This window comes from Vipera ursinii (genome assembly GCF_947247035.1).
Source record: "Vipera ursinii genome assembly, chromosome: 12".
Classification (NCBI taxonomy): domain Eukaryota; kingdom Metazoa; phylum Chordata; class Lepidosauria; order Squamata; family Viperidae; genus Vipera; species Vipera ursinii.
The window spans coordinates 7216787-7232179 of NC_139525.1; the positions used below are offsets into that span (position 1 = coordinate 7216787).

Sequence of the window (15393 nt, forward strand, 5' to 3'; positions counted from 1 at the left end):
AACAAACCCTCCATCCCACCACACTATGTGAACCAACTACACCACACACCGGCCTCCCAAGTCAATGACCAGTAAAAGGGAATATTTGTAGCTCAGGGTTGAAATGAGGGGTCCTTGGTGCTCTCTGAGATTGCTTGTTTTCCACAGACATTTCATTACCCAAACTAAGTATCGTAACATAATTGTGTTACCTAGTGGGATGTTGTCACCTAGTTTGGGTAATGAAACATCTGCAAGAAAACAATCAGGCTCAGAGAGTACCAAGGACCCCTCAGGATGAGGAGATTATTTGACTGCCATTGAAAGCAAACATTAATAATGTACTTTTAATAGCCTGTGGATGACATATTTTCATCTTCCTGTCTCCTTATTCCAAAACTTTCTTTTGTAGGGTTCTGTATCTTCAGGGGGTGGTCCTCCTCCTCCTCCACCACCACCCCCTCCTCCCTTGCCAGGTGGCATGGTTCCTGTTGCCCCTCCTCCTCCTCCTTTACCACCACCCCTACCTGGAAGTGGAGCACCTCCAGGCCCACCACCACCACCTCCTCCTCCTCCTATGTTTGGTGGGCCACCACCACCACCACCTCCTTTTGGTGGCATTCCTTCTGTAGTAACTGCACCAGTGCTGCCTTTTGGGATGAAGCCAAAGAAGAAGTACACCCCGGATGTAACTATGAAGAGAATCAACTGGACAAAGGTATATCTTATCATACATCCTGAATGCTTGCCCTCTGCTTTTCTAATGTCAAGGAGAACACAGGTAGCCCTTGAGATCTGATCAGTGATTGTCTGAAGTTATGATGGCACTAAGCAAAATGGACTTAGATTCAGTCCTGGCTGGTGCAGCACCTGCTGGGGTGGGTGTGTCATGTGAACAATAATCAGGCCCTTGGCAACCAGTTTGCACTTAACCACCAGTTGCAGGATCCTGCACTTCTGAGATCAGCGACTTTCTCTGCTAGCTTCCCACAAGCAAAGTCAATGGGGAAGCTGGTGAAGAAAGTCCCAAATTGTGTGAGTAAATCTTTCCCCCACCAGCCTCCCTGTGCGTGCGCACAAGCATGCACTTTTTTCCCCCCAGCCTCCCTACACTCGTGCACACATGAACAAACACACGGACACACTATTTGCCCTCCTTTCCTGGCTTCCCTATGCTTGCACACATACATGCCCTTAACCCGGGTATTTTTTTTTCCTTTCTTCCTCCACACTGCAGCATTCCCACATACTTTTTTGTGGCCTGCACTGAGCCTCCCAAGGCCTCATCCACCCTCCCACCCAACTCTGCAGCACACCTGTGCTCCTTACCTCAGACTGTCTCTGCTTCCCGGTTAACAGTCCACATGTCTTTTGGTTACAATGACAAACAGGACTATCTGAGTTGCTATCACTACATGACATAGTCATGTGTTATCGTGCTTGAGGACTTCAACACTTAACAACTTAATCCTGGTCACGATTGCCGTGGTAACTCAAGGACAATCTGTAATGCCTAATTCATGCTGCTGAATTAGGTTTGAATATACAAATGCTGCTGTTTAATCTTTTGTTTATTTTTGAAGATAATTGTTTTTCCACGAGTGGTTAAGATATTAGTCTCTAACCCTTGCTAGTGGATATTCTCAAGCCACATTGAAGCTCTTACTTAGAGTTGTGATGGACATGGTCTCTGTTTTATATATCTCCATAAATAATCTACCATTTTCCCTCTGGTGTGAAAGGTAACAGATTCAATAAAATATTTTAAAAACTCATCATAAACCATTGTGGTCATAAACTAGCTTATAATATCATATTTAATAGAAAAATGTTTCAGGCAGACTAAAGTGGTCTGTTGGGGCAGGAGATGTAATTTTGGTTTTAATATTCTTGATTTCTCTGTGGCGTGAAAGGGGGGGGGGAAACCTTAACACATTTTTCAGATGTTACATGTATATGGAGAATAAAATAGATATTGCAAGGCACCTGTTTTATTTTTATTTTTTTGCTGGCTTTTTATTAATAATTTACTCTTCTGGGCTCCGCTTGGATGATTTAAGTTGCATCTATAAATCAGTTTGTTATTATGTATTCTGTTGTAGTAGATGAGCAATAGGAAGCTCATAATATGTACACAATATTATATAAATTGAGGATAGGAACATCTGAAGATTATCCTGTTCTAAAGGTGTGTATTTATTATGAATGCACAGCACAATACAATAAACAGTCTGCCAGCTTGCTGCTCAGTTCTATAAACACTACTTATTATTATCATATTGGACATGAGCTGGAAAGTGTGTTTGGATAGATCTTCATTTTCGCAACGTAATGTCCAATATAGCAGCATAATTCCAATGGATTAGATTTTGAGAAGCAAACAGGGAGGAATATTTATTAATTTTACTCGTATTTCACATTTCTAAGCCTCCCATCTCTGGACTGTGTGCAATAAAACTGTGAGATGTAAAACAGTATATAAATTCAAAGGTTAGAGTTAAAATTTTGAGTTAACTTTTTTTTTAATAGAGCCAAGAATAATTAACTTTGTTAAAAATTGGTTGACAGAAGCAAAGGAGATTGCTCTCATGCCACTAACCAACCCCATAACCGAGCAATCCTTTGGACTGCCCACGCAAGGCTGCAGAGCCACATTTTGGCTCCTTTTCGGAAGACCAGGAAAATTGGGAGCCTGCCTCACCTCTGGGGGAACAATATTCCATAGGGTGGGGACAACAGCAGGGAAGGCTCTCTTCCTAGATCCCAAGAATATAAGAATAAGGGCTCCATACAGCAAATTCAGTTTTTGTTTTGTGGATTCTGCAAAGGGAAAAGAGTTGGATAGTTTTCCATATCTCCTCTTAAAACAGAGGTCCCCAAGCTTTTGGGCACCAGGGACCGGTTCCGTGGAGAAAGTTTTTCCCATGGACCGGAGAGTGTGTGGTTTTGTGTTCTGCCTGCATCTCACAGATGGGGCTTGTTTCTGCGGACCAGTTGCTGGCATGTTGCAGCCCGGTAGCGGTCCATGGACCGGAGGTTGGGGACCCCTGTCTTAAAACACACATATCCTAAAACAACAGTTGTGTTAAAAAAAAAAGCTAAGTCCATGACGTTTTCTTGGCAAGAACACAGAAGTACATTGCCATTGTCTTGTTCTTCTGAGGCACGTTTATTTTTTACCTCCTTGTCTATATCTCTAGGAATTCTTGCCGGTATCCTATGCCGAATGCTAAGTAGATCCTGTTCAGCTTCCAAGGCCAGCTTGATACCATCAGCTAGGTAGACCCAAATGTTCTGCTTGTCAACCAGGAAGGTTCTTCAGCTCAGAGTTGAAGAAGCTTCTTGGATGAGAAGTGAAATGTTTTCAAAGAAAAGAAACCCAGACAATCCAGTTGCCTTTTGGAAAAAAGCACCTTTGGGATAACCATGATCTGGATGATTAATAATCTCCATAGACATCTGCTAAACACCACATAGGATGCACCCTACTCTTATTGAAGCAGTTTCCCTATCATTTTTTTTAAAAAATACATGTTTTTGTTCCCTTTTTTAACATCTTTTTTCTTGTTTAATGGAGAAGATTGAAAACTTCAGTCTCTGAATAATTTGCTTTGATTGCAGGATGTACAGATGTGATGATCTGCCACTGTCATGATTTGTGGAGGGTTAAGTGATTTAAATTGATAGTTTATAATTAGCTTCATTTTCATTGCAGGTTGAGCCGCATGAAATACAGGAACACTGTTTTTGGGTAAAAGCTAAGGATGAAAAATTTGAAAATCCAGATCTGTTTGCCAAACTGGCACTCACTTTTGCTACACAGATGAAGGGTAATTATTTATCTTTTCTTGAACGGTCATTAATGGACATGTGGATTGATATTAATATTGTATTAGTAATGCCTTAGAGATAGTACATAAACATATGACCCTAAAATCTACATTTTGAGATCTAGGAGATAACAGAGAAGGCAAAAAGGAGATGATATTAAAAATACATACTATTTATGGGCTGGGAAGGAAGCAGTTGAAATAAACGAGAAAACTGGAATCATTTTGATGGTTTTGGTATCATAGACCTAAAAAACAAACAAAATAGAATCACAGTGATTTAAGAGAGGTAGAGGCCATGGAGTAGAAAGGCTTCTTCCTAAGACATAAAGAATGAAGGACATATTACATTCTCCCAGACCAGAATGGAACCCTAGACAGTTTTATGTTAACTAATGGAATGAAACTTTTATTTCTTCACTCTTGAATGGAAAACATTTTTTCTTTGTTAGCTCAGCTTATGTTTTCTGGATGTAACGATCTAGAAGGTAGTGACTTTAAAATCTTACTGAGTACCCTAAGATATGAAGTACATATATTATACTTATTCGAGCCTTTGGAAACAAGGCACATTGTGTGTGTGTGTGTGTGTGTGTGTATAGCACAGCATAATAATAGTAGGGTCTAGGTTATGGCAGCCTTGAATTTTCTTTCTTGCCCTAAAGCAAAATACTGCAAGTTACTATTAGATTAGCTGTGGCGTAATTTTTCCAGGCAAGTTCAGTTAAGAACTCTTGTCTGGAAAGTAGTGTATGAAACTCTGCTTTAGGCTGAGCCATTTGTTCATAGATGGTGATGATTTGTTACAGCTGTCCCGGCCCAAAATACTTCGAGTGGCTTGCTTTATCCAGTACCAAATTTAAGATTAAAAAACGTTACTTCTCAGACTACTCAGCCTAAATAAAAAAACAATGGTAGCAATAAAGCAAATAAAAACTACTCACACAGCAGGCCTTCTGCAAATAAGCTCAGGCTCGAGATCACAGCTACATCTCAAGAACATTTTGGAATCCTAAGAAACTGGGCATCTTCACTGGGGCGGGGGGAGGCTGTTCCAGAGGATAGAGCAGGTATGCTTCTTCCATCCTGGACAAGATTTAATTGAGGGGGCTTGGAGCCCCCCACTCTGCCTGAAGATGCTGGATGGGGTTTCTCCATCTAGGACAAGATTTAATTGAGGGGACTTGGAGCCCCCCACTCTCCCTGAAGATGCTGGATGGGGTTTCTCCATCTAGGACAAGATTTAATTGAGGGGACTTGGAGCCCCCCCACTCTGCCTGAAAGTGCTGGATGACCACAAGCTGTGGGAAACAGGCAGTTTGTTGAAGGGTCTTGTGGGTGATGACCAGCACCTTGAATTGCACCTAGAAGCCAGTGGTAGCCACTGCAGCTCATGGAGCAGTGATTACAAATGGCCACACATTGCTGCATTTTGGATCCAAAAATGAATCCTGAGGGCAAGAATTGGGACAATTCCTGGTGTCTTCAATTTCCCCAAGGGTGGTCCACCCTCAGATTCCCACCAGACACAGTATCGATAAAGCCACCTACCTTCACATTCTCCCCCCACCTTGTTTCCTTTATCTCATGGCCACCAGCCATACCTCCTAGCACCCCAATTCTACTTGCAGCCTTTGCATTACATCCAGTTCATTTTAGTTCACCCCCTCTTTGTCCCTGTTAATATATTGTAAAACAAGATAGCTTGTCATTATTTGTCTTGCTTTACAAAAGAGTCACTTGTAAGTGTATGATAATCACAATTTAAAGTTGATCAGAATAAAAGTAATTTAGATTTGTGAAGACGCTAGCTAGGTATCATGAGTTGTAACATTGCCATTTGGGCTAATGGGCTAATGCCTCCTTAAGTAACCCCAGCTGCCTGCAATTAGTGCAGGTTCGAGTCCCACCAGGCTCAAGGTTGACTCAGCCTTCCATCCTTCTGAGGTAGGTAAAATGAGGACCCAGATTGTTGGGGGCAATTAAGCTGACTTTGTAATAATGCCGCTTGGAGGGGGGTGCAAAAGCCCTAATAAGCAGGCATATACATAGAATGAAGGCTACTGCTAAGCTTGTAAGCCGCCCTGAGTCTTCGGAGAAGGGCGGGATATAAATGGAATTAAAATTTTAAAAAAATGAAACGTATGGACCCCGGTTGTTAGTTGGAAATGGAAAATAAAATGGAATCTATTTTATGTTGCTTGCTATATAGAAGCACTTTGCAGTGATTCATCCAAAATTCATACCAAAAAAAAAGGCTGAATAAGTTAATAGGTCCCATTGACTTTGTGAGTGACAGGAGGATGGAGTTCCTTGCTCCTCCGAAGTAACCTCTCAATCCGTCATCTTCACAATTGTAAAGGCAGTCCATCAATACCTGCTATGATAGATTTATCATCATACGTAGAGACTGAAATCTTCAGGAATCCAAACACTGATGGATGATCAAGGAGATCTTGGTGATGCAAATGCGCTAAACATTTGCTTTTAACTCCCTGAAATTCTCTTAAATTGAAACATGGCAGAAGGCACAGTGTGGGAACTCCAAAAACATGTGGCTTACATTTTTTTTAAAAAAATTGTCTCCAAAGTCATTGCCTTTCTTGTAATAGTGTTATACGCTTACATGATTTGCAGGATTCACTTGAATGCTCTTCATTTTGGGATTTTTGCTTTTAATTGTCTTGGAGTTTTGTTGTCTGTTGCATGCCTCGAAAATGCTCTTTAGAGTATTCCTATTTAGACTTCTTTAATCTAGTGGAAAACTGGCAAATCCTTCGACTGTTTTTTTTTTTTTTTTTGTGCAGTCAAAGTGGAGGGAGGAAAAAAAAAAGGTGGTAATTCATTCGTAGCCCAGCCCTGAGCTACTGACAGTTTTACAAATGCTCTTGGAAAACTGTGCTATTCTCTTTTTTCCGTTCTGTCTTGTGGCACAATGGCAATCTACGGATTTCGGAGGTCATCTAGTCCAACCTTTTGCCCAGTACAAGAACCCATTTTTACAGTAAATGCTATTTACTGTTTTTAAACGCTTCCAGAAAAGAAGAGTCCACCACCTCTTTAGAAGGTCTGCACGTAGAGTTGAAACGAGAAGATTCAGGTTCTTTCGTTTTGAAGGCTGTCTTTATAAGGCCCAGTCTAGCAAGTAATGAAAATATTTAAACCTTTTATATACAGCCGTGGAAGTAGAAACAAAATGTAACATTGAAGGTCTTGTAAGTGGTAGCTGTTGTGATTCAGGGTCAGCCTGTGGGTTCGGCCGTTGCTTTGGACGACTCGGAGGAGGGGGGTGTTGAAGAGCTTGCTGATGAGAGCCCTCAGCCAGGCCCCTCCCACCTGGTCACGACGGAGACCCAGCTGTGTGAGCCTGACAGCGTGGATGAAGATGACCCACAGCTGGCCCTGTTCAAGGACGCCCGACGCAGGAGGCAGTCAATCAGGAGTAAACAGAGGAAGGCAATGGGGCACCTCGGAAGGAGGCAGAGAGAAGCCACGCCCTGAACTGTATAAAAGGGGAATGCGTGGGAGGGCTGGTTTGCTGAAGGCAACCGCTTGAATAGTTCCTGTTTCATAGCTCCTGTTTCATGGTTGGTGTCCTGTTTTGCTCTGTTTTATGTTAATAAATTTGGCAGGCTTTATTCCAGCCTCTTGCCGTTTGTAAAGGGCTTGTCCCTGCCTTTTCTGCAGGGCCGGTAGCAGGCTGGTACAGAACAGTAGCAAAAACAGTACATTTTGAACTGGAAGGGATCTTGGAGGTCTGCTAGTCCATCTCCCCGCTCAAGCAGCAGAACCTATACCACCTCAGACAAGTGATTATCCAGTCTCTTTGTAAAATGTCCAGTCTCTTCGGTTTTAAATATATTTAAGTATGAGGCACAAAAAAGGTTCTCCCTGAGAGTCCTTGGTGCTCTCTGAGCTTGGTTGTTTGCTTGCAGATATTTCATTACCAAACTTGGTGACATCATCCGTGCTGGTAAAGAATGAGGTTTGCTGTCCGTTTATATTCTGGTGGCTTGCCCTGTCAGTGTTGGTGGGAATGATGTTGGAGATTCTTTGGTTAGGCTGTTTACTGTTAGCATCTTTGGCCGTTACTTGACTGGGGTATTGTTTACTACTTGATTGTAGGTCTGATGTTAATCTTAGGGTTAATCAACAATTAAGAAGTAAACTGTACCCCATTCAAGAAACTGATTAAATAGAAAATGGTCCACAGGATGAAGTAAAGAATCCTCATCCAAGTCTTGGTGAAGATCCAAGTTTTCACGACTCTTCTAGCAACAGGAGTGTGTGTGTGTGTGTGTGGGGGGGTATTCTGAATCTCAGGGGAAACTTAGTTCCAGAGAGCAGGTGCTGCTGTGGAGGAGGTCCGCTTCCAGGGTCCTGAGAGATAACATGGTTTAATCGAAGGAACCCAGAACGTGCCAAGCAACTGTGCTGGATCAAGTTGTTTGGGCTGATGTTATTGGAGACAGGAGGTCCCTCAACTAATCAAATGTAGGAGATGACCAGGTTGAGCCTGAGGGAGGGGTCAAACGTATCATCATTCTTGAGTCATTTTGCACCCAGGAGAGATCTACATCCAGCCCACCTTGAACTCCTTTGATTCTAATGTGCTTCCTATTGGCTTTGACCATTGGTAGCCCAATTCTTGGAGAGTGCTTCAGCTTGTAATAAATCTGTAGTCATTTGAACGGCCTGATTCCTGATTTCTTGTGCCTGACATTAGACCCACTAAGTCATATTGTAAAATTGTTTTGAAAACTCTTCAGCTTCCATTTGGAATGTATGAATATGTTTGGTTGTTCATTAAAACTCCCCCACCCATAAGATCTATTTGTATCTGAGTAAAACATTTCAATATAATTTCTGAATGTAGTAATTCATTTCTGAAACCTCTAGATGAATATTGGCTCATGTCATTTTGATAGATAAAAACTAATATTGCCAGACATTGGTGTGCATTGAATGCAAATAATTCAGCCTCTTGTCTTAGTGTTTGTCTTATTTTTTTTTAAATAGGAATATAAATATTGTAAATAGATATATGCTAAATTCTACAGTTGTTTGAATGCTAAGGCAATTCCTGGCAGTTCACACTGTTTTAATAGATTGATTAGCTTCCTCTAAGTATTCAATCACCTCTTAATTCGCTGTCTAAAATCATTTTGCCCAGATCAGGTAAAGATTCACTGAAACATACTTATTAATTTAAAAGCTAAAAATGTTAGTTGTAATAAAACCAGCATAGTTGACTTACAGCGTTCCTATCATTTTCTTGATAATGGCTGTCTGACAAAAAATTCTTAATAACAGGGTTTGGAGCATATTATGGAAAAGTCTGTTTTAGCATATAATTTACTAATAAAATAGACTGATTTTTGTCAGTAAGATGTGGTTGTTAAACACATTTGTGGTATGCTTTAAAGACAAAAACAGGTGAAAAACATGCTATGAAGGACATTTTGGCTCAAAAACACATCGTTTGCATATAATTGAGAGCTATAATTTGTCAAAATTCTCAGCGATATTTTGTTGAATGTTATCAAGCGGACATCTCACTTTCATTGGTTCTAATTCTGCCCACAAATACATGTAACTTTCCAATAATAAGTAAATAACTACAAGGCAGTATGTGTTTTAAACCTTGTCTTGGGTGGTTGATATTCATGGGAAAACCTACAGATAAAATAGACTTTAAATAGACAGAATTTGGGAACCAAAGAACTATATTTAAATAGGAAGGTGGGGTTTGGAAGATGGTGATGGGAACTGAATTATATTTGGCCTTATTAATAGAAGTTAATAGGAGTTAATAGAAGTTGCATTATGATCTTACAGAGCACAATGTTATCTAGCCTTTTCAGTAATGACCTTGTAAAATGTCACAGTCTCTGTTATTACACTGCGTTGAAAGGATATTGGATAAAAGTAAACTTTTCTTTAAGGTTTCTTTCTAAGGTGGATGTGGACAGAAATTAACCATGTAGCTAAGTTTTTGGTTTTCCACTGTCTTATGTTTTTTTAAAAAAGTTGTTCATCAATTTCATTGGCCAAATGATTTAGCAGGAGGCTGTTAGTTATAAATTCTTTAAGAGTACTAATTTAATCATTTTTGCATTGATCATTATATTCTGTTTGTTCTCATTGATCAAGGTATTTTATGTGCATAAGGCAATGAACGATTGTTATTCTACTGAAAATCAATTTCTTGAATATCTTGGATAACATGCCTCTGTTTCATATATCATGTATATATGATAATTACCAAGCTGTTCCAGAAATGGAAAAAAATGTTCTAGAAATCTCTACTAATCTCTACTAATGTTAAGAATAAATTTAAGGATAATACTTATTATATTTATTGTCTAAAAAAGCCAACTGATTAATGGAAAGTGTAACTTGAGCTGGTATCATTAATCATCAGTGAAAATGATATAAGGCATTTGATAAAAGTATAACAGTTAGACTTGTTAGAAATATATTGAAATTGTATATGTGTATGTGTCTACATATACACCCCCAACTCCCCACATGCATATACACATACAATGTGTGTGTGTTTGTGTGCATGTATGTGTATCTGTGCATGTGTGTATACAGTATATATCATATATATCAGTATATATTAAATAATAAATATCTTCTCAATTGTTTGGAACAAATGACCAGGATATAACTACGGTAGCTCATTTATGGAAGTTGATTTCTTGATAAATTTAGTAGATTAGACCTAGCCATAATTCTACGTAAAATAAACATATTGCAGTTAATGTCATTTAATATGTTTCTCGCACATTAAATATGTAAAGTAAGCTAAAATTACCTTTGAATAAAGTTTAATTCCTGGTGAGTTACATAGAATCACCCATGCTGTTTTTCTTGACAGGACCAACTGTAGATCTTGATGTAGTTTTATTAGGACAGGAAAATCTGCTAAGCTTGTAAGCCGCCCTGAGTCTTCGGAGAAGGGCGGGATATAAATGGAATTAAAATAAAAAATAAATAAATAAAATAAAATCAGAAACTTGCTAATATTAAATTAAAGTGACCAGTTTGCTTGGTATTCCCCCCGTTTGGATCAACAGTGCAATCCAAAGTAGTTTCTCTGTAGCACCATTTCTAATTTTTTACATTATAATCCAAAGATCAAGCTTCATTCAAAGATTTAAAGATTTTAAAGATTTACATTAGTTCTGCTTCACCTCGCTAGTGAAGGATAATACTAGCATTCTAAAAAAAATGTTTGTTTTATGGAGGAATAAGTTACCGATTGATATATAATTTACCCAACATAAATTCTAGAACAATATTATTGCCTTTTTTCCCCATTACGGGCTGCCGCTTGTTCCTTTTCAGTTACTGTGCCTGAAAGTGGGAGAGTATACAGGCTTACGACAAGCGACTTTCAAAACAAACCAACCTAAATTGCAGCATTTTTTGGCTTTGCCTATTTCTACAGCAATAAATCTCTTTTAGTTTACCTGTTTGGTGTCCGGCTTTTGCAACTTTTGACACCTTTTCCAATAATGCTCATGTCTGTCTGTCCAGATCCAAGGTGATGAGATGGATTAGGATTCAGGGATTTGCATGTAACGGCTTTTTCCTTCCAAAATATCCTTGTGGACCCAAAATTGCACAGTTCATCTTGAGAGAGAAAGAGAGAGATGGAAAGTTCTGGGGTTAATGCAAGGATCTACACCCCGTAAAAAGCAAACAAAGCACGGCTCATCCCTCCTTCCTTTCATGATTTACATGAAAGTCACAAGAGGGCACAGATGTGAACAAGGCTGTCTCTGAAGTTGCAAATGGATGTTAATCACAAGGGCCATACGCTTGCTATGATGCAGCCACCGACTTGGGACTGTGGAGTCTCTAAAGGTGATTGATGGGAAGAGAAGGATAAATAAGCATCAGAGTCATCTGGGTTTCAAACTGCAGATGGCTCTCTTGATCTTCTGATAGGTCGCGCTTGATTTTTTTTCTTTCTGTTCTCCCTTTCACGTGCCCCATGATGCCTGTGAATGGCCGACAGATAACAATGGCTAAGTGGGAAGTTAATTTATACCTGGGGAATTGAGTTTGAAGCAAACTCCAGATTTGAATCCCCAGGAGTGAAAATGCAACGGATGAGTATCTGTTTGAAATGAGAATATGAATGTTGAGTGGCCCGTGTTTGTGAGTTTAATACAGTGCTGGTAACTTAGTGGGGCAGTTACTTTGTGTTCAAACAAAACTTTTTAGTTACAGATCACAAAAGTGTGAGATAGAAGTCACACAATTTTTAAATTACACTTTGAGAATATATGTAGAATAACTTTTTTCTTGTTAAGTTATAAATAAATCCGCTACTAATTCCAGTTAAGAATGTTTAAACAATTGTGTCTTGTTTATTTGTGTAGTTATTGCAAGCGTCTTACGTAGCCCCTAAATATACTTAGGTATACCTATTTGTGCTCCGTGAAATTGGCTGGAATTCCATGTGCTTTCTTGCTGATTAATAATGTCCCTGTATTCTTTTTATAAATGTAATTTTATTAATGATTTAAAAAAAGATGAAAATGAAATAATATGTAGTTACTAATTCGTTACTAATATAGCTGATATAGCTAATTTAAAGTGAGAGAAAGGAAAGGAAAAAAAGAAAGCTAAAAGTGCAAGACAGGAAGAAAAAAGAAAAAAATAAGAGAAAAAATACGAAGTAGTAGTTTTCAATCTCTTTACAGCCGTTCTCTAACCAAGTTAATTTAGCAATTTCAACAAGTTGCTTTTGCCTTGGTTCATCCCATGATTTTATTTTATATTCCCCTTGACAAAATTCTAGTATTTAACAATAAGTTAGCCATTTGGGTTTGCATATTATTCCTCATCTATAAAAAGCTTCTTGCACTTAGAATTAGAAAGACAATTTTGGGTCAGCCTGGACCTGTATCTATTTTATATTCTCAGTATGGTACATCTAACATGTGGATTTTTAAAATCCACATTAACCTTGATTTTATCATGCTACAAATATCCATGCCACCCAAATCTCAGGTCCTCTCCTTCTAACACCAAAGCCTTCTATTTCTCAGTAACGCCCACTCGTTCCACCAAACCAAACTGCAAGCTGCAAAATACAATTTTAAGCCAGGTAAATTCAACCCTCCTGTTTCTTTTGCATCTTGTAACATCTTATATTTAACTCATGTTCTTTTCCCCAGCCACGCAAATTTAGACATCTCCTTCTGCCGCTGTTTAAATGCTGTCCAAAACAGCTATTGTCTGAAAAAAGGAAATTGTTCTAGGCAAAACATCATTTTTATCACAGAAATTCTGCTCGGCAATGACAGTTGTAGTTTATCCCATCTTAACATATCTTTTTTAACTTCATTCCATGTCTTAATATAGTTACTTTGAAATAGCATAAAGTTCCCATTTGTCATAGGGATATCCAGAGATTTTATCTTCTTCTCAAGTCGTAAGACCTGCTTTATTCATCGATTCTGTTTGATCTTCCATCTGCATATTTTTGTGTTAACATCTTCATATCTGTTTATTAGTCATCCAACCTGCCAATGCACCAAATTCCTTTAATTTGCCCATTAATATTTAAAGTTCCCTTTAAAGGAACTTCCAAAACCAACACCAAGTCATTTGCAAAAGCCCTTAACTTGTCTCTTTTAAAAATCTTTACCTCCACCATCTTCTCATCTTGTCTTATAGCTCTAATCAATAAATAAGATTGGAGACACTGGGCATCCCGGCCTTGTTCCTTTTCGTATCACATTACCATTTTTTGTTAGATATCTGTTAAAAATCATTTCTGTTTTCTGTGAAATATAAAGTGATCGTATGCATTTTGTAACATTTAAAATTCAAATAACACCTCTGGACTTTCGTTCTTTCAGCCCTATTGATGGGCAGTTAATTGGAAGCAAGGCCCAGGGATTTTCAAGTTTTATCTTGCTGCAAGAAATTTTGCATAGTGGTGCAGGGTTGATCGTCTCTTTGTCCACCCCCCTCTAACTTTTATTACCCTATTTTATTCAAAATGCAAATCTCTAAGAGTCAGTCGTTGTGTTAAAAAAATGCAATGTAACAAAACTGATCTCTAAATGTTGATACCTATTCTTGACGAGCTTCTCACACGTATTTTTCCCCCTCCTATTAGTAGGGTATGGATTACAAGCTGACTTGTAAGAATGATAGATGTGGTTTGACTGCAGCTGGGGTATTATGGAAGAGGTTTGCTGTGTGGGCCTCCCAGGAATTGCTTGAATGTTGTCTCTTTTGTGCAAAGTTTTTGTTTGCAAAGCTGCTGGGCAAACACTAGTAGCTGGATCGCACCTGCTTCTGTTGTAGTCTATTTGGACTGATGGCGCATCAGTTGCCATCTCATTCAACCTCACACAAAAGAAGTCCATAAGGAGGAACATTCTACTGACGCCCAGCCGAACCCATGCTTGCAGCCATAGTGACGCTTGTAAACACTGAGTTCCTCTTTTGTTCAACAGGCAGTTGGAAAACAGCCACCGGAGAAGTTTTTTTTTTTTTAATTCCTTCTATCAGTGCCTCATCATAAAATGTGCTACAAATTCATTAAGTCTTTCCTGGAAGTGTTTCGGGACACCTTTTTTTTTAAAAAAAATTCTTTGATAAGGATGGCAGTTCTAAAAATATGCAGAACCAGTTTTAGCTTCCGAATATTCAACTCGCTAAGCGGCAAAGCAGCGGTAGCCTCTCCATTTTAGCCCAACGTACTGCTTTTCTTCCCATAAAATAAAGTAGGGATGCATAAACTGAATTTCAGGGGCCATATGTTGTCATGAAAACCTTGTGTTTGCCTCCCTTCCAGACCTTCCAAATTGATTGCCAACTATCCACGTTGAATGTAACCGAAATGAAACGATTAGATATAATTTAGAGAGTTAGTGCATCAGCTAAATTTACTTTTAGTTTAACTACTAATGAAATGAAAAGAAACTCGGTTTTTGCTGTAGCCTAAAATTGGGGATGGGGTGGGGGGGTGAGGTCCTATTATACCACTCTGTACCAGCCTGCTAATAGGCTACCTTACTATTATGAGTGTCACTTCCTTTTTTTATTTTACAGGTTGTTCTTGACTTACAATTGAGCCCCAAATTGCTAAGCGAGGCAGTTGTTCAGTTAGTTTCTCCCCCGCCCCATTTTATTTTATTTTATTTTAATTCCATTTATATCCCGCCCTTCTCCGAAGACTCAGGGCGGCTTACAAGCTTAACAGTTTTTTTGCAACCTTTCTCAGCCGCAGTTGTTAAGGGAGTCACTGTAGTTGTTCAGTTAAGTAACCTGGTTGTTAGCTGAACCTGGCTTCCCCACTGACTTTGCTTCTCAGTAGGTCACAAAAGGGGATCACCTCACACTGCAACCGTCATAAATGCATACCAGTTGCCAAGCATTCAAATTTTGCTCCTGTGACTATGGGAGTGCTGCAGTGGTCATGAGGGTTTTTTCAGTGCCATTGTAACTTCAAACGGTCATTAAATGAATGTTAGTGGATTTATCTATCTATCTGTCCGTCTGTCTGTCTGTCTGTCTATCTATCTATCTATCTATCTATCTATCT

The 15393-nt window shown here is 39.1% G+C and overlaps 1 protein-coding gene across 6 annotated transcripts in view; it reads left to right on the top strand.

Annotated features, from left to right (window-relative positions):
* DIAPH2 (diaphanous related formin 2) overlaps positions 1-15393 on the top strand; it is a 240609-nt gene that overhangs the window by 65820 nt on the left and 159396 nt on the right. For all 6 annotated transcript variants that reach the window (XM_083371796.1, XM_083371801.1, XM_083371797.1 and 3 more), the window contains 2 exons: positions 392-697; positions 3695-3809. In XM_083371796.1, coding sequence (XP_083227922.1) covers positions 392-697; positions 3695-3809 — 421 coding nt within the window. The remainder of the gene's footprint in view (positions 1-391; positions 698-3694; positions 3810-15393) is intronic.